Source organism: Orcinus orca, chromosome 1, assembly GCF_937001465.1.
Source record: "Orcinus orca chromosome 1, mOrcOrc1.1, whole genome shotgun sequence".
NCBI classification, from domain to species: Eukaryota; Metazoa; Chordata; class Mammalia; order Artiodactyla; family Delphinidae; genus Orcinus; species Orcinus orca.
Genome location: NC_064559.1, coordinates 117,140,844 through 117,168,520, shown reverse-complemented (window position 1 = coordinate 117,168,520; position 27,677 = coordinate 117,140,844). Strand labels below are relative to the sequence as shown.

Below are 27,677 nucleotides of genomic sequence, written 5' to 3'. Positions count from 1 at the left end.
AACTAAATGTCCATCAATAAGGGATTGGTTTAATGAATCAGGGTACACCCATACAATGAAATACAGTGCAGTCCTTAAAAATGTAGCTGTAGGTTTATTCAATAACTTTTGAGAGGCCCACAATATAATGTTAAATGTAAAAAGCATATCCTAAAACAATACATGTATGGGGACTTCCCTGGCGGTCCGGTGGTTAACACTTCGCCTTCTAATGCAGGGGGCGCGGGTTCAATCCCTGGTCGGGGAGCTAAGATCCCACATGCCTCTCGGCCAAAAAACCAAAACGTAAAACAGAAGTAATATTGTAACAAATTCAGTAAAGGCTTTAAAAATGGTCCACATCAAAAATTCTTAAAAAAGCCCCCAATACATGTATGATCCCATTTTTGTAAAAATGTGTATGTGTATCAGAGAAAAAAAAAGACCAGATATACCCTAAAATATTAGCAATGGTTTTTCTGTCAGTGAAATGTTCCTCTGTATACTTTTCTCTATTTTCTGATTTTTTTGCAATAAGCCTGTATCACTTTTATAATTTAAAAAATAATGAGGTTTTTTTTGCTTCATTTTTCCCCTGTGTTTTCTTTTATTACTTCTGGGCCTTCAGGGAGTATCTTCGCACTTCACAGTTAAGGCAGATTTACATTAGCAGAATGTAGGGGGGGTGCCCTCCGCCTGAACTGGGAGACCTGGGATCCAGTGTCTCCTGTCATTTGCACTGGGCAAATCTCTTCACCTTTCTAAGCTTCCAATTTTTCTTCTGCAAAAAGTCTATGCAAACAGCAAAACTCCAAACCAACAGAATTATTACTGTTTATTGCTTATTATAATTTTGTCATTATTATTTTAGACCCAGGGCTTTTAATCCCAGTATTTCCAATTCCTTTATAATGAAATCATCTCAAAGTGTGGTCCCCAGACCAGCAGCATTGACATCACCTGGGAGCTTGTTAGAAATGCAGAATTGCCGGCTCACCCCAGACCTACCGAATCAAAGCCAGCGTTTCAGGAAGATCTGCAGGTGAGTCCACGGCAGACTGCAGTTGCAGAAGCCCTGATCTAGAACAGGTACTTCAGGCAGGTTTCTCCTGAGTTCTGAAAGAGTGGAGAGGGTTAGCAATACAGGCAGCTCTCACCAGCACTAACACCCAGGGCGCCGGTTAGTATAAGAGCCAAGTGATCTCAATTATGCCAATTTCAGAGTCACGTTCAGCCATACTGGTTGGTTAAAGAGCCAAGGCAATGAACTGAGCAGAGCCAGGACGGGGCTGCAGGACGTTACTCCGGAAGCCGAAGACAACCTCATGGTCATTTGATCTGGTTAGTCTAGTTTTTTTTTTAAAAAAAAAAAAGCAGTTTGAATTTTAGAGTCAGTTCTTGAGCTACCTGGGCGCCCCACTTTGGGGGATTATTTGGGTTTTGTTTAATCTGGTGAAGAGTCACTGGGAATTTAATTTCAGCACTCCTGGGACAGTGGGGCCAAGTGACCACTTGCCCTTTTCCCACCCTCCCTCCCCTGGGCGTCTCTACGGAGAGAGGGCCCCCAAGGAAGCCAGGCTCCCGGAGGTGGAAGCGGTGGTCCAAGTCCACGTCTCCCTTCTCGGACCCTCGGGAGGGGCCCGTCGCTGCCCTCTTTGCTGGGCTGTGGGACCAGCCTGTCAAGTTCCTCGGAAGAGGGGGCCTCCTGTGTCTGTGCCGGTGGGGGGTGGGGGCGGCGCCCTGTCGCCTCTCACCCACATGGCCCTGGCGCCACGCAGGACGGCCAGGATGCTCCTTGGGTAACTGGGGAGCCGCAGAGAGGGACTTGCCATTAGGGCTGCTGTTGCACAGGAGGTGACTCAAAATGGGTTCTCCATTTCCACACCACCCCTAAGGCACCATCACATCCTGCCTGGAGTCCCTTTCCCCGGACTCCTCACTTAGCTACCTCATTCTTATCCCCCAGTACTCAATTCAGATCTCACCTCTGACCCTACCCTCCCACTGTGAGTTACTTTTGGTCATATCCCATCACCTAATTGTCACGGTACCTAACACCCAGGTAATGTGCGTACTGTGAGCCAGGCCCTGTTTTAAGTACGTATATTAACTCATTTAAACGTCCTAATAATATCATTAAAATTTCCAAGAAGCTGCCAGGTGAAGCCAATGCTGCTGGTCTGGGGGCCAGCTTTGAGATATTTCATTATAAAGGAATTAGAAATAATGGAATTTAAAACCCCTGGGTCTAAAATGATAATGACAAAATTATAGTAGACATAATAGTTCCGTTGGCTCAGACCTTTACAGTTTGCAAAGACTTTTTGCTAAAGGAGTTGGAAGCTTAGACAGATATTATTATCCTCACTTTATACAGGAGGAAACTGAGGCACGGAGAGTTTATATAACTTTCTTAAGGTCACAAAGCTGATTAATGACAGAGCTCATATTGATATTTGAACCCAGGCAGTCTGGCTTCACAGTCCTAAGGAATGCATTATTACTTGCACCTACATAGCACTTTTAACATTCTGTAATTCCACGTTAATTTTATCTGTTTGTTATATGTGTCCCTCATGGAAATGTAAGCATCTTGAGGGCAGGTGGTTTGTCTGCCTTGTTTATATTGTATCCCCAATACCTAGAAAAGTGCCTAGCATTTAGCAAGAAATATTTACTGAATGAATGGTTAATACTAGAGGTAGACTCTCTTTTCAGGGCTATTTATCACAAAGTTATAGAGTCCTCATCATCTCACAACAGTTGCTATACACTTGGGGCCAGTTAAGAAGAGCAAACCCAGACCTGAGGGGAGTGCTGAGCAGGAGCCTGGGCTGCCTCACTAGGCTCACTCACACCATGTTGAAGCTAATTTCAGTTCAGGACTAGAGAGAGAACCAGCTGCGAACCTTGGGGATCATTTGTTAAATCCACAGTGGTGCAGAGTTTACTATACTGAGTACTCACTCTATACCAGGCATTCAGTCAGTTGTTCGGGCTACAAAGATGGGTACAAAGGCACAAGGACAAATGAGACATGATGCTATGGGGGCACAGAGGCTGGGATGAAGAATCCTGCCTGGAGTGGGCGGCTATGCATCAAGTTATATAACTAACCTTCAGAGTTAGTGGGCTAACTCTGAAGATGGGCCTTGAATGAATGGGATTTTGCCAGGCAGGTAAGGGTTTTGAGGAGGCAAACATACTGGTTTGGAAGGGCTAACATTTATATAATCTTCAATATCCTGTCCTAAACTCTGACAAAAACCTATTCAAGTTTTGAATAACAGCCATGGGCTCTGTCTTCAAATACAGTCAATTTAAGGCAATTATCCAGACGATTCCATTTGTCAGAATTTTCATGTATTCTGAAATGTTCTGATAGTTAAGGTTACAAAAAGTACTATAGAAAGACACTGGTAATTGATTTGAATTCCTGGTTTTGCATATGTAGACAATCCAAAAGAATTTAACTTGAGAGAAAGAAAATGTAGAAGTGGACTCATGAGAAATGGTTCTTTCACTGAGTGTGTTATTCTTTATGTAGCAGAAATAGTACAAAACTATTAAGAAGAAAAATTATTTCTTCCAGGCAATCAAGATCTACAAAAAATGTTACTATTCATCCAGAAGAAATAGCTCTTTAGCAGTTCATCAGTTTAAGCTGCATTGTTACATCCTAAACCAATAAGATATTTCAAAAACCAACACTTGAAATAGCTTCTAATTCTTAAAAGCTGGTTCCACTTTATATAATATGATTCATAGGCCTTTGGAAAGTTAAATTTTCATGAAATGTTAAGATAGAATTCAGTGATTCCATTAATTAGGATTCTATAAATACATAAAAACCATTTTTCTTGGCATGAAATTAGGCTGTAGGCTGCTATATTACCTCATTTGAGGATGGAGAGGATGTGGATGACAAGTCATCCAGGTTGATTTGAGAACTCACGGGAAGAGAGACAGCTGAAGTATATTTGCCTTTATTAATTTTCTCTTTAAAATCTTCAAGTAGCATCTCCAACGTGAAGATTTCACCTTCTACTTTTCTAGGTAAATATAAACACACAGGCATCTTATTGAGTATGCAGTCAACATTCTAATTAGTAACAACAGTTCTTGAATATAACATTGATCTACATTTTTAATGCCATCTATCTTCAGACAGGAAGGGTAATGGACACCTTCCCTGACAGGCATCCTGTTTATAGTTGCACTGCAAAGGCCTGGGCTCTAATACTCAATTTTTTCTTCCAGTTTTATTGAGATATAATTGACATACAGCACTGGACAAGTTTAAGGTGTACAACATAATGACGTGACTTACATACAACACGAAATGATTATCACAACAATTTACTGAACATCCATCATCTCATATAGATACAATATTAAAGAAATAAGAAAAAATTTTTTTCCTTGTGATGAGAACTCTTAGGATTTACTCTCAACAACTCTCATATATAACGTACAGTAGTGCTAATTATATTTATCATGTTCTATATTTCTAATTCTCATTTTGTTATTCATTACCTGTGTATCTTTTGGCAAATCACTTAATCTTTCTGTGCCTCCAATGTCTCAACTATAACATGAGATAACAATATTTTGCTTATCTGGATCTGATTATTTTGAAGTCCCTTACAGTTCTAAGAGCTATGATTCTAGGAAAATAGTGATTTATATCAACTGAAAAAGAATGATATGAAAAATCTGAATAACTTAATTAACAAGCTTGATCCATAGGTATATGTACATATAGGTATATGTGTATATATGTACATGCATATATAAATATATATTTTGCCCCCAAATAATTAATTTTCCTCAAATTCATTAAATTTATAAAAATTTATCTCATATTACTCCACAAAGAAAAATCTCAACAAATTCCAAAACATTAAAAATTATACCAGTTCTTTCCCACTAAGATCAAGAACAAGGCAAAAATATTCCTTCTCACCACTCCTATTCAACATTGTACTTGAAGTCCTAGCTAAAGCAACAAGACAAGAAAAAGAAAGAGAAGGTATACACGTTGGAAAGGAAGAAATAAAATTGTCTTTGTCCACAGATGACATGATCATCTGTGTAGAAAATTAGAATCAACAAAAAAACTTCTGGAACTAATAAGCAATTATAGTGAGGTTGCAAGGTACAAGGTTAATATATGAAAATCAATCACTTTCCTATATTCTTTTTTTTTTTTTTTTTTTTTGCTGTATGCGGGCCTCTCACTGTTGTGGCCTCTCCCGTTGTAGAGCACAGGCTCCGGATGTGCAGGCTCAGCGGCCATGGCTCACGGGCCCAGCTGCTCTGTGGCATGCGGGATCTTCCCGGACCGGGGCACGAAACCGTGTCCCCTGCATCAGCAGGCAGACTCTCAACCACTGCACCACCAGGGAAGCCCTCCTATATTCTTTTAAGGAACAAGTGGAATTTGAAGTTAAAAACATAGTACCATTTACATTAAGATCCAAAAAACTTAAATATGTAGGTATAAATCTAAAAAAATATGCACAAGGTCTCTATGAAGAAAATTACAAAACTCTGATGAGTGAAATCAAAGGACTAAATAAATGGAGAGATAGTCCATGTTCATGGATAGGAAGACGCAATATTATCAAAATATCTGTTCTTCCCAACTTGATCTATAGATCCAGTGCAATCCTAGTAAAAATCTCAGCAACTTCTTTTGTGGCTATTGACAAACTGACTCTAAAGTTTATATGGGGACTTCCCTGGAGGTCCAGTGGTAAAGAATCTTCCTTCCAATGCAGGGGACTTGGGTTCGATCCCTGGTCAGGGAACTAAGAACCCACATGACGTGGGGCAACTAAGCCCACCACAACTACTGAGCCTACGTGCCTCAACTAGAGAGCCCACATGCCACAACTAGAGAGATAAAACCCACACACCACAACTAGAGAGAAGCCTGTGTCACAATGAAAGATCCCACATGCTGCAACTAAGACCTGACGCAACCAAAAAATAAATAAAATAAATGTTTTAAAAAATAAAGTTTATATGGAGAGACCAAAGAGCAGAATAGACAGCCTACAAATAGACCTACATAAAATTAGTCAACTGATATTTGACAAAGGAGTAAAGGTGATACAACGGAACAAAGATAATCTGTTCAACAAATGGTGCTGGAACAACTGGACATCCATGTGCAAAAAAAAAAATGAATCTAGACACAGACCTTACACTCTTCACAAAAATCAGCCCAAAATAGATCATAGACTGGGAATAGAAGGATCATGTTTATGTATAGAATGAGTTGGGAAATTTTCCCTTTTCTTTTTATGTTCCAGAAGAGTTATTTAAAGTCTTTGTTGAACTCACCCATAGTCCCACTTGGATTTGGTACATTTTGGGGGTTTGACTGTTTACAATCTTTTCTATTTTTGTCTGGTTATTAGTCTTTTCAGATTTCCTACCTCTTTTTGAGTAGAGTTTAATAATTTATATTTTCCTAGAGATTTGTCCATTTCATCTACATTTTAAACTGTGTTGATATGAAGTTGTCCAATCCCATTTGATCTAAAATTTTTATTCTGATATTTTCCCTTTCTCATTCTTTATGTTATTTATGCTTTTCAGTCAGACTTTCCAGTGGTTTATTTTATAGATATTTTCAAAGAAAATGTTTTATTGATTAAATTATTTTAAACTTCATTTATTTCTCCTTCCTTTTATGAATCTCTTCCTTTTGGGGGGTTTATTTTGATGTTCTTTTTCTGCCTTCCTGGTTTGAATTCTTAGTTTATTGGTTTTGAACTTTCCCCCCTAATAAATGCATTTTAAAACTATAAATTTTCTTCAGAGTACTACTTTAGCTACATTACATTGGTTTTCATGTTATTTTCTCATTTATTGTTGACTTGTAGATTATTCCTAACCTCCATTTTTATTTCCTATTTAACACAAGAATTATTTAGATGAGTGTTAAAATTTTCTGATTAGATTTTTACTATCTTTTTATTATTAATTTCCAGTGATCAGAGAATGTGAGTGGTATAATTTTTTAATACCTTTTTTTAGAGAAGTTTTAGCTTCTCAGCAAAACTGATAGGAAGATACAGAGATTTCCCATATACCCCCTGCCTCCACACATACATAACCTCCCCCATTATCAACATCCCCACCAGAGTGGTACATTTGTTATAATTAATGAACTTATATTGACACATCATAATCACCCAAAGTCTATAGTTTACATTGGGATTTACTTTTAGTATTGTACATTCTATAGGTTTGAACAAATGTATAATGACATGTGTCCACCTTTATGATATCATACAGAGTATTTTCACTGCCCTAAAAATCCTTTGTACTCTGCCTATTCAACCCTCCCCCCACCCTAACCCCTAGCAACCACTGATCTTTTTGTTTTTGCCCGTTTTGCCTTTTACAGAATGTCACATAATTGGAATCATGCAACATGTAGCCTTTTCAGATTGGCTTCTTTCTTAGTAATATGCATTTAAGTTTCATCCATGTCTTTTCATGACTTGATAGCTCGTTTCTTTTTAGCACAAATAATATTCCATTGTCTGGATAGACCACAGTTAATTAGTGCAGTTCATCTACTGAAGGACATATTGGTTGCTTCCAAGTTTTGATGGTTCTGAATATAGCTGCTTGAAATATCCATGTGCATGTTTTTGGACATAAGTTTTCATCTCCTTTGTGTAAATACCAAGGAGCATGATTGATGGATCATATGGTAAGAGTATATTTAGTTTTGAAAGAAGCTGCCAAACTGTCTTCCAAACTGGCTGTAGCATTTTGCACTCCCACCAGCAATAAAGCAGAGTTCCTATTGCTCTACATCCTCACCAGCATTTGGTGTTTTTAGCATTCCAGATTTTGGGCATTCTAATAGTGTGTAGTGGTATCTCATTGTTGTTTCAATTTGCCATTTCCCTGATGATATATGATGCGGAGCATCTTTTCATATGCTTATTTGCCATCTGTATGTTTTCTTTTGGTGAGGTGTCTGTTAAGATCTTTAGTACATTTTTTAATTGGGTTTTTTTCTTACTGTTGAGTTGTAAGAGTTCTTTGCATATTTTGGATAACAGTCCTTTACGAGAAGTGTCTCATCTTCTCATTCTCTTTACATTGTCTTTTGCAGAGCAGAAGTTTTTAATTTGAAGTCTAGCTTATCAATTATTTCTTTCATGGGTGGTGCCTTTGATGTTGTATCTCAAAAACCATCACCATAACAAAGGTCATCTAGGTATTCTACTATGTTATGTTCTAGGGGTTTTATGATTTTGCCCCCCCAAAAGCACCAAATCCAAGTGGGATTATGGGTGAGTTTACCAAAGACCTTAAGTAACTCTTCTGGAACATAAAAAGAAAAGGGAAAATTTCCCAACTGATTCTATAGATAAACATCAGGATATTTATTAATATATTTCACTAGATTCATAAAGGAGATTAAATAGATTTCTAAACCCCATTTGATTAAACTTTTTCCTAAATTTAAAAATATCTAATTCTAGTAAGCTAGGAATAGATGGACACTTTCTCGATAAAGCTTATCTACGTGAACCTACAGAAGTCATTATACTTGGAAGAATTCCCAATACCATTAGGAACATGACAAGAATGATTGTTTTCACAAGTATTAGTCAATGTTTTTTGGGAAAACCTAGCAAATGAAATAAAGCAATAAAAAGAAATGTGATATAGAAAAGTTGGTGGGAAGAAAAGATATAATGTATAAATATTTAAGGGGAAAAGTGAAGTTGTGGGGAACTATTATTTGTTTCTGATTGTCATACCTAAAAACTAAGACAGTCAAACTGAAAATCAACGAAATAGTAAGAACAAGATTGTGTCAGGTAGCCCCGTATAAGTTAAACATACAATTTTCTTTATTTCCTGTATATGGATTAGAGAAAACATCTATTAACAACACACAGAGGGACTTCCCTGGTGGTCCAGTGGTCGAGAATCTGCCTTCCAATGCAGGGGACGCAGGTTCGATCCCTGGTCTGGGAACTAAGATCCCACATGCTGTGGGGCAACTAAGCCTGCGCGCCACAACTACTGAGCCTGCCACGGTCTGGAGCCCATGCATCACAACTAGAGAGCCCACATGCCACAGCTACTGAGCCTGCGTGCTCTAGAGCCCATGCCACAACTAGAGAGAAGCCCACGTGCCGCAACAAAGAGCCCATGCACCACAGTGAAAGATCCCGCATACCGCAAGGAAGATCGCACGTGCTGCAACTAAGACCTGATGCAGCCAAATAAATATTTTTTATAAGGTATGTGTATAATCTTGACTCTTAAAAGAAAACACAGAAAAGGTACAAAATAGCTAAGAACAAATTTGACAAAACATGTAAAATCTACATGAAGAAAACATGCTGGGGATGTTTTCATGGGAATGGGATAGGAATACTCATTGCAAAGATTTTAATTTTTCCTGAACTGATCTGTAAATTCAACAAAATCCTAAACAAAATTCAAATGGAATTTTATTAAAGAAATTTGGTTCCTAAAACTATATTTCTCAATAAAAGTGACTCTATCAATGAAAAAAAAGAAATTTGCTGAGCTGATTATAAAGTTTATTAGTAAGAAGAGTATATAAGAATAGCTAAAGAAAGTTTAAAAGAAGAAACATTTAAAAATATACACTAACCTATAGTAATTTAGAACTATGTGGTTAATGTAGAAATAGAAACAGAACAATGGGGAGGATAGATCCAATCCCATGTACACATGGGGGTTTTGTATATGATAAAAGTGGCTTTTTACCAATGGGGAAAGGCTGCCCTATTCAACGAGTGGTGGGACAAAGATCTAAACCTGGAAAACCAGACTGATAAGTAAAATATAGGAAAATATGTTCTAGTCTGGCAGGCAGAAGGGAATTCATCAGGTGACAAGGGGAGACTGAAAATTTAAAGGAAGTGAAATGATGGAGCGAGGCCTCAAGGTAGCGGGAAGAGATAGGCTCAAGGACCAAGGCTGGAGAGGTTGGAAGGTGAGTGAAGGAAGAAAGAGGAGGTGAAAACATGCAGAACTGGAGGTGGAGAAAAGACATTTCTTGAGGGAATTTGTGATCTTTTCTGTAAAATAGAAGACAAGAGTGTATGCCGATAGTATCAGGGAGGAGGGATTGATGGAGGCAGAACCCCATTTCTTGACTCCTTGGCTTCTGGTGCTAGTGTGTGAAAGACTCAAATGACCATCAGACTACATTCTGACAAACAAGATACATGAAATCCAAACAATGTTTTTGAATATTACCTTTCAAAGGCAATAATAAGAAGGTTTTAATAAGAGCACAATAGCTGACTTAAGCAATTAGCCAATTAATTTGCACAATTCTTTCCTTCACAGAAAGCCATCAACAGTAGCCTTTGGACCCATCATTTAGAAGGTTCTCGACACACCACGACCTCAAGGGTTGGATTGGGTTCTGCTCTTTGCCACATTTTGCCCATTTGAGAACAAGAGGAGCTGAGCACACTTTGCTCTGAGGCAGTTCTGAGGTGAGTTTTGGGAGAGGCTGAGTCCTTCCCTTGCCCCAGTGTTGACAGCTTCTCCTGTATATGGGATATAATTGCAGTTGAAACTCTTTTGATTTATACTGGGGCCAGGCGCAGTGTGGGTGTAACTAGGATATAAATAAGGCATTGCATAACTTTGGTCTTAATGCGCACAGAGGCCTGTCTTTAAGACGACTGCCAAAACAAGTGGGATTTCTTGGAAAATAAATATCCTTACTCTATTAGTTTTAAACAAATAGTGAAAGCATGTGGAGATCCTTTTTTCCAAGGAAAAAAAGGCTTTGGCGGAAAAAAATCAATATTAAAACCTCATCCTTGCTGTCTAATTACTCAGTATTGAAATAACAATAGACAGAGATTTCATTCATTTTGAAGAAGTAATATCTCAGGACGCTAGTGCCAAAATATAAACCATTAAAATATTTTGGCATCAAGAATGAATTCGTGTTAAAATGCTATGAATAGAAAGAGCTGAACTTACAAATATTAAGCCTACTAAATGGGTTCTTTAAATTCATCCCAGGAAATTATATGGAAACAATCCTAGCCTTGAGTCCTGGACTACATCTTAAAATTATTTAGATTGGAAAGAGAGGGGCATGGTGGCATCAGAATGGCCAGCTGGAATCTTCATTCAATATGATTGTGCACCCAAGTTTCTAATGTGAATTAATTCAGGAATCATTTGACTTCAAGCCTTAACATTTTGCCTTTATCAGGATTTGTGGGTCCCTTACCCCAACACTAACCAATGTAACAATGATTCATTCCTGCCTGCTGTCTCTTTGGAATTGTCTGTGCATGAGGAAAAAGAGGGACAGAAAAGAAGAACCAGGCAGGGGAAATAAAGGCAGGAGTGGGATGAAGGAGAGGACAGGACAGGAGGAGCTTGGAGAGGAGAGGGTCCTCTGGGGTTAACACGTGAGCCTTTCTAGAGTTTCTTGTACTCTTCTGAGTCTCAGAACCAATTATAATGACATCCAACAAAATGCAAGGTGGTGGCACAATGTCTCTCCTCCAGGAGACCATTGTTCATTTGGGGCACTCTATCTGGGTCAGTGCCCTGCACAGGACCTTACACATAGCAGGAATTCCGTACTGCTTGTTGCATGGGGTGACACTTATTCAATGGGAGCACAGTTTTTGCTGACCCAAGACCAATGGCTCTCCAAGCACTAAGCCATCAGCCGCATCAGAATCCCACCTGAAGGAGATTACCTCTGACCCTTCCACCTTACACAGTTTAAGCCTCACCTTTCTGGATCAAATTCATCGACAGCTGGGGATTCACGCTTGTGGACTTGCTGTTTCAAAGTCAGATGCTTTTCCTTATTGGCCAGAAACTCCTATTCCAGCAGTTCGAGGTGTCCCTGCATTTTCTCGAGGACCTGTAACAGTGGAGTCACTGGAATCATTCACAGGTAAGCCTGTGTGTGTAGTTGGTTTTCCCCAAAACACAATGAGGATGTACCCCACAGTAGTGTCAAAACAAAGCCATCATCCTTCTCCTGGCAATTGTTTTGTTTCAGAGTCTGACATCTAAAATATAGACAACCCAAGACCCATCTCAGCATTTATGATAGCACATAGCTGAAAAATATGGTCACTTCTGATTTCTCTCCTAGAACCCACTTGGAGGTGTTTAAATTTTTGTTAATGGGACATTCATAATCCTACATATTTGCAGAATAATTTTTAGCTCACAGAGCACTTTTCCATTCATTATCTTATTTAATCCACACATCAATGTTGTAAACGTGGCAAAGTAGATTTATTATCCCAGTTTTATAGAGGAGGAAATTGGGGCTCTAGGAAGTATGTCAGAAGTCACATAGATATTAGAAAAGAACTGAAGTTAGAGGACCTGGGATTGAATCTATGGCACTTGGGGGATGAAGTGGGGAAGGAACATCGGGAAGTTTAGTCAAAAGCTTCAAATGGGTCTTCCAGATGTAGCCTCATGCAGATGAATGTTTAAACTGTACAGGTCAGGGTCTTATCTCGATGCACAGAGGCTGCAGCCCTGCAGCCCCAGTCACTAAACATTCCCTGAGCACTGCCCATGTTTGGTCCTGGGCCAAAAGTGTGAGAGACACAAAAGCTGTATCAGGCACAGTCCCTGGTCTCAGGGATTTTATTCCAGTTGGGAAAACAGACTGTGGGATGGAATACTTTGCTATGGCTCAATGGAAGAAGTGAGACTTAAGTCAGGCTTAAAGGACTCAAGAGGGCCTGGATCAGGCAGTATCCGTGAAAATGGAGAGGAAAGGATGAATTGGAGAGATATTGCCAAGGGCAAGAATACTGCATCATGGGATTACAGAATCGGACACACCAGGGTTCAAGTTCAGACTGTCACCTACTAATTGTATGATTTTAGTCACCTTGAACTCTAAGTTTCAGTTTTCTGATTTGAGATAATAGCCCTCACCTCATATTGTAAAAATTAAATGAGATAATGCTTAGTGCCAGGAGCATAGTGCACCCTCAATAGATGGTAGCTCTCATCTTCATTGTTATTAGTTCTTACTATTATTAAAATAAACAAACAAGTTTAGAAGCATACTGGCTATACAGGTATAAAAAATGGCAAGTGTGGTAGATGTTTTCCATTTCTCCTCACCCCAGATCCACCCTCCAACTTTCTCTGTGCCCCAGCCAGGAGGCTGGCCTTCAATGGACTGTATCAATAGGCTCCCAGGCCTCTGGTTTTGGTTGATTTCAGCCAATGGAAGACAACAGCAGGAGAGAGGAACTGAAGAAGGATGAGGTAGGGTCTTTATTTCCTTGATTTCCTCCTGTCTGTATCATCATGGATTGGCTGTGTCTCTATCAAAAGCCGCAGAACTTGTCAGCTACCCCTACAGCTACTGCTACTCTTCTTATGCTCCATTATCTGCTCTTCCTCCGTCCCTCTGCCCCACTGTTCCTTCCATGAGATGCTTTCTATCCCTTATTGTTTTCCCTTAACCTTGCCCATGCTTTTGTAAAATAATGCCTTACTAAGCTCTCCTCAGTAACTCCACTAGAGTAGGCCTTCTTGTTCTTGCCAGGACCCTGACTGATACTATAAATATCACAGACAACACTCAAAGGTTTCTACTGTGGGAGGTGGGAAGAATGTGAACCCCCTGATGAAACTGAGGAATTTGGAAAGGCTAAAAAGTTTGAATGAAGATGTCAATGTTGGGCAAGGTAGAATTTTTGGTAAGAGTGGGAGATCCAAAGGAAGATCAACACAAACATTTGGAGCTCCAGATGAGAAGTGAGGACTAGTAATTTAGGAATTGGTAGCATGAAAATGGTGGTTAAAGCCACGAGAAGGAATTAGGTATTCAAAGGAAAGAGAAAAGTGAAGCAAGCCAATTATGAATTATAATTTGGGATCTTGGAATTTTAATTGTGTTCAGAAGAAGATAGGGCATAGTTTTCTTGCCATAAATGTACCTCATTTAACTCTCTTAACTAAGATAGGCAGACATGCTACATGTCTAAGCTTGTACAATCAACACATAGAACCAGGATGTTTGCTGCAAAATCCAAATGCTTTCTCCGTGTGCTGCTCACCCTGAGAAAGTTAGTTTTAGCCCTGTCTGGCCTTCCTTCACTGAACCAGATGGGCCCGGAATTTAGGAGTCACCTTCCTAAGGAGTCACCTCTCTCCTCTTCTCTCAGTCCCGACACGAATCCCCACATACCCTCTAACATAGGAAGAAACTTCCTGAAACTTCCTCAAGAAGGCTAATGCCTTGAACCAGTTTCCTCTGCTTTGCTTGGCCTTTTAAAACTTTATGTTCTCCCAGTTTCTGAAAGCCTGGGTTTTAGGAGATCTCCTTTATCATTCACTCCTTAACTCCTGCAATCTGGCTTCTGTAGAACCACCACTTCATTGAAATCAGGGTTGCCAAGCTCCCTCATGACCTCTCAGTTGCCAAATCCAATGCACATTTTGCTTACCTTCCTTACTTGAAGATTTGATGGTGTGGCCCACTCCCTCTTTCTCAAAACCCTCTTTTCTCTTGGCTTCTATAGCTCTGCCCCTTCCAGGTCTGCCTCGACCGTTTGAGTCTCTCCTCATCGATCTCCTTTGAGGACCCCTCTTCTTTTACCTGCCCCTGGTTCTGCTTCCTATGATCCTATCTTTGGATTTCTTCACTGCTTACTCTGCGTGTTTGCCTGAGCAATCGCCTATACCCCACAGCTTCAACATAAAACTATACCCAAATTTACATTTCTGGCCCAAACAACTCCTCTGAGCTTCAGATCCATTGCTCTAATTGCCTACTGGACCTCTCCAATTGGATGTCTTATGGGTACCTCAAAATGTCCCAAACTGAATGTGACATCTGGCCTCCTGCCTACCTGGCACACCCATTCTGAACTGGATCCTCCACTTTTATTCCTGACCTTGGTTACCCAAGCTAGAAATCTGGAATGCATCCAAGCCTCCTCTCTTCTTTACCTGGTTCAATCTGCCGCCACTTCCTTCAACTCTTGGATTTGTGCCCTCTCCATCCTCACTGCCAGCCTTGCTTTAGGACTTCATATAACTTGTTACCTGGATTATGGCTTTCGAGCTAATCTCTGTCCCTACAGTCTTGCCCCCATGGTGCTTGCTGTTTCTCAGCTTTGAATCCTCCAGTGTTGCCCCATCACTCCACCTCAGGATGAAATTGATCTAAGCTCCTTAGCGTGGTGTAAAGGCTTTTCATGATATAGTCCTTATCTACCTCTCCAGTCTCCTCCCTTCCCCCTGAGCTCCATCTGGTCAATTACACTGCCACACAGTTCCTCACACTCTCAGCACTTTCTTGTCCCTGTGCCGCTGCACCTGCTGATTCCTTTTCCTGGAATACACCTTTGCCCTTACTCTGCCATATTCTTCCTACATGCCCAGCTCAGAAGTCCCTTCCAGGAAGCCTTCTAAAGTACCGTCTCACTGGCAAGGGTGAGCCTCTTCAGTGCTGCCATTAGTATCATATGTAACCTTTCCCAAGCTGCATGTTACTTGTTGATTTACTGGTCTGTTCCTAGGAGACGATAAGTCGCTTGAAAAAGAAATGTTTCTTCATCTCCAAATTCCTAATGCCTGATACAGAATCTGAGTCATAGGAAGTACCCCACAAATGCTGTCGAATGAATGTATGAGTTATTTAATTACTGTGGTGAAAGAATAATGAACTGTGTCTCAACATTTGCCTCCTCCTAGTTTTTGTCTATACTGTTTGGTTTCTGAAGCACAGACTGCCCTGAGCTTTGCTCGTGTCCTTTATGTCAGGACTTCTGGCCATCTGTCCTGCTGCTGACCCAGTGGCCTAAACTACATCTTCAACTTCACACACACCTGGTTCTAGTAGTCTCAGCTTTTTGCCCCACTGCCATGCTTCACCCCCACTTCCCACGACCCTGACACTGATGAACAAGGCTATGGTTACAACATAAATTAATGATTTGATTAAATGCAACAACAAGCAAGGATGTGAAAGTCAAAGGTTTTGATCTGAAGAGCATGGCTTCAAGATTAATTTTAAGTTTTCAAAGTTTTACATATTGAGTTGCCAGATACTGGCGATTTTTGTAGCCTGTATCCCCCAGGACCCATCAAATCTGGATGTGCTTGCCCTTTACAACAGCTGACATATTATTCTCTTGAACTTACCATGGTCTCATATTTATTATGGGATGACTGCTGAGGAAAAACAGCCATAAGTAATAGATCCCCTGAGAAGGAGAAAGGGCTAAATACATATAGAAACAGAAAGCTCTAAGCTCTTTTAGTCCCTGTAACACAAAGATAGTTTCATCTTCAGCAAAGCATTTCTTATCAGAGCATTTCTATTCCCACCAAAGTAGAGAAAACATGATACTATAAAGTCATTTGTATTTTCCCATGTCAAATTCCCTAAAAAGATTTTTAAAACTTGATAAAATTTATTACCAGCCTCCTATCTTGCAAATGATAGGGAGAATCCTGTGCTATGCTTTTGGAAAATTCTTGTACCTGCAGTGAAAAAATGCAATATTTCGTTAAGGGCATAGTGTCTTACGTTTGAATTTGGTTATTTCTATCTTTCATAATAAGCTTTAAAAGTATTACTTTAGTCTTCAGTTGATCAGTCTGTTCTTTTAACTTCTGGCACATCTGTTTCCCTTGGGATATCGTGTGAAATGTGTAAGAAGAACTTGAGGAAGGGTCTTTCTGAGAAGTCAATGGCATCATAGAGAGACTTGTCTCAGATTCTATTCCTATGTAAGAAAGAATAAGTTTTGGTTACCATTCATCTCAGCTGCACTGCAGTTTTATTAAGTACAGAAAACAGAAGTCTATGGCAATCACTACCAATCACTATTTAAAAAAAATTTTTTTTTTCAAAATGTATATCTAAATCAAAGAGGTTTAAAAATGCTGGTACTGGGACTGCCCTGGTGGACCAGTGGTTAAGAATCTGCCTGCCAGTGCAGGGGACATGGGTTGGATCCCTGGTCCTGGAGGATCCCACATGCCTTGGAGGAACGAAGCCTGTGTGCCGCAACTACTGAGCCTGCGCTCTAGAGCCTGCGAGCTGCAACTACTGAGCCCACGTGCTGCAACTACTGAAGCCTGTGCACCTAGAGCCTGTGCTCCACAACAAGAAAAGCCATCACAATGAGAAGTCCAAGCACCACAGCGAAGGGTAGCCCCCGCTCACCACAACTAGAGAAAGCCCACGCACAGCAATGAAGGCCCAATGCAGCCAAAAATTAAATAAATAAATATTTTTAAAAATGCTAGTACCTGCAAGATGTTCTTGGTGGATGTGTACCATGGGCTCCATCTGCGCATTTAAAGGATAAGAAAACGTGACTGTTGATAGTGATCATGACGCCATTACTCAGGATGACTCGATGTGTTCTGGTCATCATGGAGGCCACCCAGTTGTGTCAAGAGCTGGGGCCCTGATGCCAAGGTTAAATTCCACTCCGACACGTATCTGCCAGGTGACCCAGAGCAATTACTTCATCATTGTAAACCTCAAATTCCTCAACAGTAAAATGGAGATAGTAATAGAACCTACCTCATAGTGTTGTGATGAGAATTAAATGTTACCATAGTATCTGTCATATGGTAAGCATTTATGTTAGCTGTTACTACTATCATGTTTGTTACTATTACGAGGAATACTCACATATTTCTCCTACAGCTAGACCATAGGTTCCACAAAGGACCGTTGTTGATCTCGTCACCGGCTCTATTGCTGGCGCTCTCACTAACACTCAGACACATGGTAGCCACACTCCAGAGAATAATAACAGTAAGCATTAAGTTCCAAAATGTGTCAAGATAGTGACTGTTCACACAGCCCTTTTCTACTCACCACAGGCTAACTGGATAAGAGTTCAGATTCCGGAGTGATTCACCTTGAGGGTCTTCCCATTGTTCCCAACACACACAGCTCACAAACACGCTAGTGCCAGAGAGCTACTGTAGTGGTCAAACTAGACTGTGGTTATTATGAATATCTCAATTATATGGTGGCTGTGGAACCTATAGAGTCCAGTTCTCCAACCTGAATTGACAGGACGAGAGAAAATCAGACACCTGACTTCAGGCTCCCATTGCCAGAGACAGATGAGCTTGATATTCCTTCTGCCCCTACTAACCACAGGGCACTGAGAACTGTGCCCACCGAGGGGTGTTCTCCTGCAAGCAGAATGAGGAACGTGGAGACTTCCCAATGTCACAGGGGTGCAGATTTCTCCATGACTGAGAGAAGCGTCCCAGTCGAGGCCAGGTGGGCTGCTGGCTCCCGGTATGTGTGTATGTGTGTGTGTGTCAGGGGTGGGGGCTTCTGCTCAAACTCCCCAGAACGTTCAGCTGAAAGGGAAGGCAGCTGAAGCATAAAGAGGTGGAAATGGAAATAGGCAGAGAACGTTCAGTCAGGGGGCCCCTCATAGAATGCTTAAAGGAAAGATCATACAGTCCTGGCAAAGTGCCGAGAGCTACAGTGTTTACTTTGATCATTACTGTGAACTTACCTAACTATTGAACCTCAAACAGTCAATGAGATCCTGAGCCTCAGCATGCTGGGAAGGTGGGTGGAAGGATGGGAAGGTGCGGAAAGGGGAAATAGTATAAAGTAAACATTAGCAAAATTTTGTACTAAATAGTTACCAATATAACAATCTTAAGCGTGTTATTAAAGATCTTAATTCAGTCCAATTGAGCATTCATAACCAAGGACATAATATGTGCAAACAGAAGGCTAGGCCTCTGGGGGAACTTGGGCAAAGGAAAGATGGAGACGAGGTGGCTGCCTCCAGAGTCTTCAAATCTAGTGGAAGGAACAGATGTTTCTAAATCGTTAGGATCCAAAGCGGGCTGAGATAAATGCTCTGACAGAATACTAAACAAACAAGGATGGGAAAGACTGTGACTAGGGGGTTCTGAGAAGTCCTGTGGCCAGTGGGGAATTGAAGGAGGCCATGAAAATGAGCAGGTCTGTGGTAAGCAGAGGTGGGATGTTCCACGCAAGGCAGGATTTCAGAGAGGGCAGGGCCAGCCAGGTACCTAAGGATGACTCCTGGGGTGGGAGGGGGGAGTTTAGTTTAGAAGAGTAGGATGGCATGAAAAACAGGGAAACGCAAATTCCAGGTTGAAGAACTTGGATTTTATTCTATTATGTGTTGTTGTTAGTTCAGCCCCTGATTCTTCTCAGGAGAAGACCCACTGAGCTTCTGAGAGGTCAAGGTATTGGGCCAGAACTAGAACCCAGAACCTCAGACCTACACCTCAGTTCTATGCACCCTCCAGAGACCCACACTGATATAGATGAGTAGCGGCCCTGCTTATATGTTTGCTGGAGACGGCTTTCACTTACCTCTATCTGTTGTGAAGTTTCAGGAGTTTTCCATTTCTGCTCTTGTTTTTCAACACCGTTTGATCTAGACATGCTTTCTGAAATATCTTGCACAATAGCTGACTTATCTCTCAATTTAGGAGAAAAGCTGGCTTGTTTATCAGTTGTAAGTGGTTTGTCAATTATGTTATTTTTAGGAGCAACCTTAGAGGAATCAGAGAACCAGTAATGAACTTGACCTTGGCCATATTTGAACCTGCTGCCTGAACTTGCTTTTTCAGCCTGCTGTTTCTGGGGTGTCTGCCCTTGGCAACTTTTTTCTTTATCACCTGGACTCTTGATTTTAGTTAGAAAATTTGAATTTTCCTGATGGTTGCTTTCTCCAGCAGTGACTGGATCTTCTAAATCAGAGGTGTTTTCTTCTGTCGTGGTTGGCAAACACCTGGGCTTATTGCTGTTTTCACCATCGCTTTTGGAGTTGAGTTGGTCAGTGAGTTCTGAGGTTTGCTCTGTTGGCCAAGAATTCGTAACATGCTGCAAAATAATATTTTTAATAATAGCTCCATCAAAACTGTCAGCATTAGAGATCTCTGGGAGAGTTTCACAATTAATGCCTTGACCTTTTGAGAATTCCTCTTTGCAAAGATGATGGAGTAAAATATCAGGAATGTTTGACTTTGAAGGGTCTCCTTGGTTAGATGGAATATGAAGATTTATGGTGCATTGATTCTCTTTATTATATTTTTTGCTGACAGCATTTTCAGTTGTTTTATCCAAAGTCATGGCCATATCTGCCTTTCTGCAAGTCTCTCTATGTGTGGCCTTTTCTTGAAGGTCCTCTTCTGTTAAATTCATTTGATTTGAGACATCAAGGATGTCATATTTTGAGGTAAAATGGTAATCGTTGTACATCTGAATTTGGGAGAAGTCCCCATCATAAGGCAAATCCTCCTGTTTCTTAGAAGTTGCATCTTCCGAGAAATTGGCTTCATCCATGTATGTGTGGCTTGACCTCCTTTATCAGTTGCTGCCTGGTCTTGATGTTCTTAATTGTAGCAACAGACCTTCTGGTTTTCATTGATTGTCTTCATTGTGTGTCTTAGTCCGTGCAAAACAAAAAGAGCCTCATTATTAAATATAATTTATTTAACGTATGAAACCATGCTTATCCTAGTGTCTATGCCGGAACAAAACGGATGCTTTTCGTTTAGAGAAATGCAGTTATAAACATGAAGGCAGGAAGCACAGCCAAGAGTAACATCCTAAAGCCTACATGAACATAATCAGTGGTATATAAGCAAGGAATTAGAAAGGAGGGGGGCTAAATTTTTTATTCATTAAAATTTGAGGGAGACATTGGTCTCTAGTTAATGACCAAATATTTACCAACTTCTCTTAGGAAGTACTATTTGAAATTTGTTCTCCCCAAATAGGAGCTTGGAATGCAAGTAAAGGATTGATTTTTTTTTTAAGTACCACGGCTGTCACTTGTCCACACATCACTGATGGGCCTCTTTGTGTGGCACTGAAAGCAGACTCAACTCAAACAAACCACCAGCCTACTCTGTTCTGGTGCTTTTTCATTTGTCCTCCCAGACATTCTGGTCCCCTTCTTCTGATTTTCCCTTGTATATTGGAGAAAGGCAGAGAAGGACTGACAGAAATATGAGCAAGGAACCAAAAGGTCTTTTGAACACCCAGAGGCCAATCTGCCATCAAGCATCCCTCTTCTGATTAGAACCCAGGCAGAACCCAGTTCAAGAGACTGCCTTGCTCTGAGCAGTCCTGTCAAGCTGCCACAGTCTGGTGGTAGCAGCGTGTCTCAGCGATACTCCTGAAAATGTTCAGAGCAAAACCAGCTGCCATTTGGTATGAGTCTTTTATTCTTTTAAATAAAATTTAAAGCATCCATTTGGATATCACTTCTTGATTTGCAAACTTTTGGGACAACTTTTTAGAAGTAGTATAATTACCTCCAGTTTTAAGGGAGTAACTGAGGCTCTGACTCAACCAAGGGACCCACAACCACTGGCTGGCCTCCCTTGCCCATATAATGATGGGGTTGGATGAACAGATCTCTGAGGGCCTCTTCCCCATCTAAATTTTTATGAGTCTGTGGACTTCTGCTTTATTATATAACCTAAAAAGCTAAAGCAATATGTTTGACAAAATAGTAAGATTAATTCTCCAAGCAAAAAATAGAGTAAACGCTAAATGTGGTAAAGATATCTATAAAACATTGTACAAAAATTTGAATTTATAGATATATGCCAATGTTAGAGAACTCAAAAAAAATATTTTGTTTAAAGTGAGAGGGAGAAAGAGAGAAGAAAAAGAAGAATTATCGTCATCATCATCACTGCAGGATAACTTTACCAGTCTAATATTTACTGTAAAGTGAGGTACATGAACAAAATTACAGGCTACTCCAACTGAACGTGAAGAACAAGGGAAATGCTTCCCAGGAAAGTCAAAAGCACAGAGGGGAAGCAGGTGTTCGGAGACCTGGATTTGATTTCCGGCTTTTCCACTCTTTAGCTCTGTGCCATCAGGCAAGTTCCTTAACTTTTCGGAGTCTTAGTTTCCTCTTCTGAAAAATAGGAATAATAATACCTAGCTCACAGGATTGCTAGATGAACATGAGATAAGCGATCTAAAGCTCTTGGCACAGTGCTCAGCACAGAGTGAGCAAACAATTATGGTAGCTTAAAAATGAGAAAAACAGTCTCAGTGTTGGAGTGCTGAAGAACGCCCAGGTATGGAAGGCTAGGTACTCTTTATCTGTGGGATATTTACAGGATAAAGGAATAAATGGCATATATGAGACATGATCTCTATAGGAGCCTTAAAACTACTTTAAAAATCTACCTGGAAATGAATTTATTGTTTGATCGTGAAAACTATCACCAAATAATTTTAGATAAAACATTGTCTGGGCTTCCCTGGTGGCGCAGTGGTTGAGAGTCTGCCTGCCAATGCAGGGGACGCGGGTTAGTGCCCCGGTCCGGGAGGATCCCACATGCCGCGGAGCGGCTGGGCCCGTGAGCCATGGCCGCTGAGCCTGCGCATCCGGAGCCTGTGCCCCGCAACGGGAGAGGCCACAGCAGTGAGAGGCCCGCGTACCGCAAAAACAAAACAAAACAAAACAAAAAACATTATCTAAGTTGTCCAAATGGCCAACAGGTACATGAAAAGATACTCAACATTGCTAATCATCAGGGAAATGCAGATTGAAACTATAATGAGCTATCACCTCACACCTGTTAGAATGGCCATCATCAAGAAGAAAAGAGATAACAAATGTTGGCGAGGATGTGGAGAAAAGGGAACCCTTGTACACTGTTGGTGCAGCCACTATGGAAAACAATATGAAAGTTCTTCAGAAAATTAAAAATAGATTTACCATATGATCCAGCAATTCCACTTCTGGATATATACCCAAATGAAATGAAAACAGGATATCAATAAGATACCTGCACTCCCATGTTTATTGCATCATTGTTCACAATAGCCAAGGCATGGAAACAACCTAAGTGCCCATCAATGGGTGAATGGATAAAGAAGATGTCGTATATATACATTCTTATTCATATTCTTTTCCATTATGGTTTATCACAGGATATTGAATATAGTTCCCTGTGCTATACAGTAGGACCTTGTTGTTTATCCATTCCACATGTAATAGTTTGCATCTGCTAATCCCAAACTCCCAATTCATTCCTCCCCCACCTCCCCCTTGGCAGCACAAGTCTGTTCTCGATGTCTGTGTGCCTGTTTCTGTTTCATAGATAAGTTCATTGGTGTCATATTTTAGATTTCACATATAAGTGGTATCATATGGTATTTGTCTTACTCTTTCTGACTTACTTCACTTAGTATGATAATCTCTAGGGCCATCCATGTCACTGCAAACGGCATTGTTTCATTCTTTTTTATGGCTGAGTAGTATTCCACTGTATATATGTACCACATCTTCTTTATCCATTCATCTGTCAATGGACATTTAGGTTGTTTCCATGTCATGGCTATTGTAAATAGTGCTGCAATGAACATTGGGGTGCATGTATGGAAGTTATCATATATATATATTATGAGAAAGAAGGACATCCTGCCATTTACCATAACATTAATGGACCTTGAGCACATTGTGCTAAGTGAAATAAGTCAGAGAAAGACAAGTACTGTATGGTATAACTTATATGTGGAATCTAAAACAAGCTAAACGCATAAAAACAGAGAGTAGAATAGTGGTTACCAGGGGATGGAGGGTGGGGGGATAAGACAGTTGTTGTTTAAGGGTACAGATTTGCAACAAGCAGTGAATAAACCCTAGAGATCTAAAGCACAGCATGATGAGTATAGACAACAATATTGTATTATAATCATCAAACGTTCTAAGAGACTAGAACTTAAGTATCCCAACCACTAAAAAAATGATAATTATGTAACATGATAGAGGTCTAATTATCACTAAAATGGTAATCATATTACAATATGTAAGTGGATCAAATTAACATGTTGTATACCTTAAAATTACACCTTGTTATATGTCAAATATATTTTAATTTTTTAAAGTTGTCTAATTTTTGAGGGGGAAAAGCATCTTTAAATGCCTACAGAGAAAAGAGAAAAGAAAGATGAATTCTAGTTTTGCAGGACTTTTAATGACCCAAGCTATAGCCTGAAACTCATCCTCAAGCCTTCTTTGTATCTTGAGATACTCATTGCTGAGCAGTTCTTACTATGGAAGCCCTTCTTGCTATGGAAGCAAAGACCCTTTGTTAGCCAGATTCTAATTTCTAAAATATCATTCTGTTTAAACTGATAAAATTTAATTTTTGCCATGACTCTTAAGAAAAAGAAACAAGAGCAACCACCAAGACAAGGTAGAAGCTTGAGGAACGCTCTCATTACACACAGGAAAACAGCTTCTGTTATTATTATAGTTATTTTTGTGTGTGATTGCAAGATATTAAAAGGATTTTTTCTGCTAAAGGACAAGCTACAGCCTTAGAATCATCATGGGCCCCTTACAGGTAGCTGGAAGCAACTAGACCATCTTCCCATACCAATCCTCAGCTCCATCTTAGAATCCAAAGGTGAATCCTAAGAGGTTCCAGTCAGAACCCAACAGAACTTTTCTATAGAACCCAATTTGATTTACTGAGTTCAGGTGAACATATTTGGGGCCATGACTGCTTTTGCAGCTGTCCTGATCATTACGTGCTCAGCAGCAGCTCACAAATCACCCTGAGAATGAATACTTTGAGCAAAAGAGGTCAGCACATCACAGCGACCTGGCCCTGTGGAAACAGTTCAGTCTGGGCCCCGAATAGGGACGAACAGCGAAGTGCTCACCATGCTGACCTCTATCCCCTGTGTAGTTTACTTTATTATGAAGTCCAAATTTGGTGCTGAGGTGCTGGCCTAACCTCACTAATATGCCTAGTCTAAGAGAAGAAAATAACCATGGCTGGGATGACTGCAAATCTGATGGATTCAACTTAGAATGTCTATAGGTGGATAAACCAAAACTCCTTGGTGGTTGGAGACCAAAGATGGTCAGCGAATCATTGTTTCTGGCTGGTAGGTGATGTTTGTTCTATCTACCAGGCCCATTCAGTGGTAATACAGATGTTATATATGATGTTATGTATCAGAGGACTCTTTCCATCTTCAAAGGAAAACTGTGGGGCTGTGTGCCTGTGACAGTCTCTTACCCTCATCCTCAATACCCTCTCTTCTGTGTTTAGATCTCTGCTAGCCTCCAACAGGGTGCACCTGGCCCCGAGGCAGAGGAGAAAACAGGCGTTGTTTTCACCAACGCTTCCCTGCCTCCTTCCACTAAAGAACTTAACACTCAGGTCCTGAACCCCACTCTTCTAAGATCAACCCTACCTTCTGTAATGATAATAGGAGTTGACTGTTGGAAACAATGATTCAACAATCCAAAATCTTCTTACTCCTTTTTGTGTGTGTCATTAAGAATGTGACTAGATTACAGTTAGGAACTTCAAGTACATGATCCAATGATATTTCGTGCCCATAAATCAATATGCTCTAAGTCTTCAACCAACACATGCTGCAGTCAACACGAAGAGATAAAACGACAGCGGTAGCAATAGAAACTCACCTCCATCTTGGGGTCTCTGGACATCAAGGAGTAAACTGGTTGAAGGACCTTGAAATACAGATGAGCAATCCTGTCATTCTAAATCATCTTTCTTTTTTTTTTTTTTAATAGTTGGAAGTTGGCTGCAATTGAATAATAGAGCAAAACCTGATCATGCTGTGCCTGCTTCTTCTGGGTAGCTTTGACTGTAAGAAATCAGCTTTGAAGACTACATAGGGAACCTCTGATGTGATCTAAACTTGTCTTTTTTTTTTGTTGCTTTTGTTGTTCTTTTAAGAGCCTTCAAAAATACTGACTTTGACTCTGTTTTAATTTTCAAATTCTCTCCCTCTGTTCCTAGCTCAAGATTTCTATTTACCCATGAAAGCAAATAGGAGATGGCTCAGAGTAGTATATCCTAGGCCACGCCCAGAGGTCAGGTAGTCATGGATTTTGTATCCAGTGTATGGTGTTTCTAGATTAAAATATGTTCAGAGGTAATGTGATAGAAGGCTCCCTCTGCAATGACTGCATTTGATTACGCTCTGGTAATTCTATCAGCTAACTCTATCTCAGAAATGTAGGGTGCCCACAAATGCAGTGTCTGTGACTGTAACCACACACCATTCAGGGCGACGGTCTGGCTTCATCCCGCTATTGTTGAGTGGCAGTAGGAAGACACTGTGAAGGAGCAACAAACCAATCCAATCCTCCCTGGAGAGCCGATAGATGTATTATTCATAGTCAGTCTTAGCAATGTAGGCCTTCCATGAGTGTACGCAAAGTTGATGACCAGCTGCTACAAGTTGTCTATCTTGAAACTGTTTTAAAAGAACAAAAAATTTTTTTGAGACTGAGTAAACTAGTGTATGGAGAAGCTTCCTCTTGGTGTTTTACCAGCAGCCTTTGCTTACTTTCCTTGCCCTTTGGTGGTCAGTGCTGTCCTTTTATCCAATTTTCCCACTGACATAGCCAGGTAATCATCATAGATTGTTGGATTTGTATGGTAAACAATGGACCTTTGCTGTGCTTTGGGAACGTTTAGAAAACTCTTACCAGTTGATTTTCTAAAAATAATACTTACCACAAATTTCAAAACACGCTTGATTTAAAGAAGTATAATACCTCATCCTTTCCCTAAACTTTCTAGCTTGAGTTTGGCAACCTCTGCCTAGAGATAAGAAGGGCCAGAATATTTTAGGAAAATTCTTTCTCTTTTGTTTAAAGACTTGCTCTTCTTTCCCTCACATTTTACCCCCTGTCTAAAGGAAGAACATTGACTTGAAATTATCAATAAATGTTTTAAAGAATAAAATGTCAAATATATTGTACACCAATGCCTGATCTATGCTCCTCAAAGTGATTTCTGAACGTTATGATTTTGGTAAAAAGTCTAACCTTGCATTAGAAAAAAAATCTAAAGGATGAATCCCCAAATCTCTATGTGGTAGGATTACAGGTAAATTTTATTTTATTATTAGAGCTGTCCCTTCATTTATTAAACAGATATTTATTGAAAATACCTAGTAGGTGCAAAACACTATGCTAGGTCGTGGACTGAAAAGGAAATACAGAAAATGGTTAGGCATGTAGATTTTGGTGCCAGACTGAGTTTGTAGCTAGACTCTGTTACTTATTAGCTGCACAACTCTGGACAAGTTACTTAACTTCTCTGTTCTTCAGTTCGTCCATCTGTAAAAAGGTGACATTAATAGCACAGATAGGGTTGTGAGGATCATGGGAGTTGTTTTTTAAAATCATCACTTATATAGTACTTACTATGTGCCTTACACTGTTCTAAGCACTTTACAAATATTAATTCATTAATTGCATGCAAAGGATTTAGAATATTGTGTATTATAAATGGTGATAATTACTATGAAAGATAGGAAAAGAATGTGAGAAAGGAAGGAAATCTTTCTTGAGATAGGATAGGCAGGAAAGAGCTTTCTGAGGACATACTTTTCAAGAAGGATGCAAAACCAGCCATGCAAAGAGTTGGGGCAGAGTGTTCTGGGCACAGGGAAAATGTATGCACAGACTGGAAGATGAAAAAAAACTCTGTGTATTGGGGAAGCTAAAAGGAGCTAGCATGGGTGATGGAAGTGAAGATGAAAGAAATGGATGTCGTCAAGACATAAGGCATATTTTGGAGGAAAAATCAACAGAACCTGGCACTGTGTTTGTGAAGGTAGGTGAGGATAA

The 27,677-nt window shown here is 40.2% G+C and overlaps 1 protein-coding gene and 1 long non-coding RNA gene across 2 annotated transcripts in view; one reads left to right on the top strand and one right to left on the bottom strand.

Annotated features, from left to right (window-relative positions):
* AKNAD1 (AKNA domain containing 1) overlaps window positions 1-20,405 on the bottom strand; it is a 33,126-nt gene extending 12,721 nt beyond the window's left edge. Inside the window, 6 exon segments of the mRNA XM_004286749.3 lie at window positions 3,875-4,031; window positions 11,778-11,911; window positions 16,462-16,524; window positions 16,621-16,769; window positions 17,299-17,338; window positions 19,382-20,405. Coding sequence (XP_004286797.2) covers window positions 3,875-4,031; window positions 11,778-11,911; window positions 16,462-16,524; window positions 16,621-16,769; window positions 17,299-17,338; window positions 19,382-20,356 — 1,518 coding nt within the window. The 5' untranslated portion in view covers window positions 20,357-20,405.
* LOC117202604 (uncharacterized) lies at window positions 998-26,789 on the top strand. Its single transcript, XR_007472890.1, has 6 exons — window positions 998-1,320; window positions 8,896-9,269; window positions 10,354-10,505; window positions 11,766-11,944; window positions 13,152-13,293; window positions 25,605-26,789. It is a non-coding gene; the product is annotated as an uncharacterized LOC117202604 (long non-coding RNA).
* Window positions 26,790-27,677: the final 888 nt, after the last annotated feature.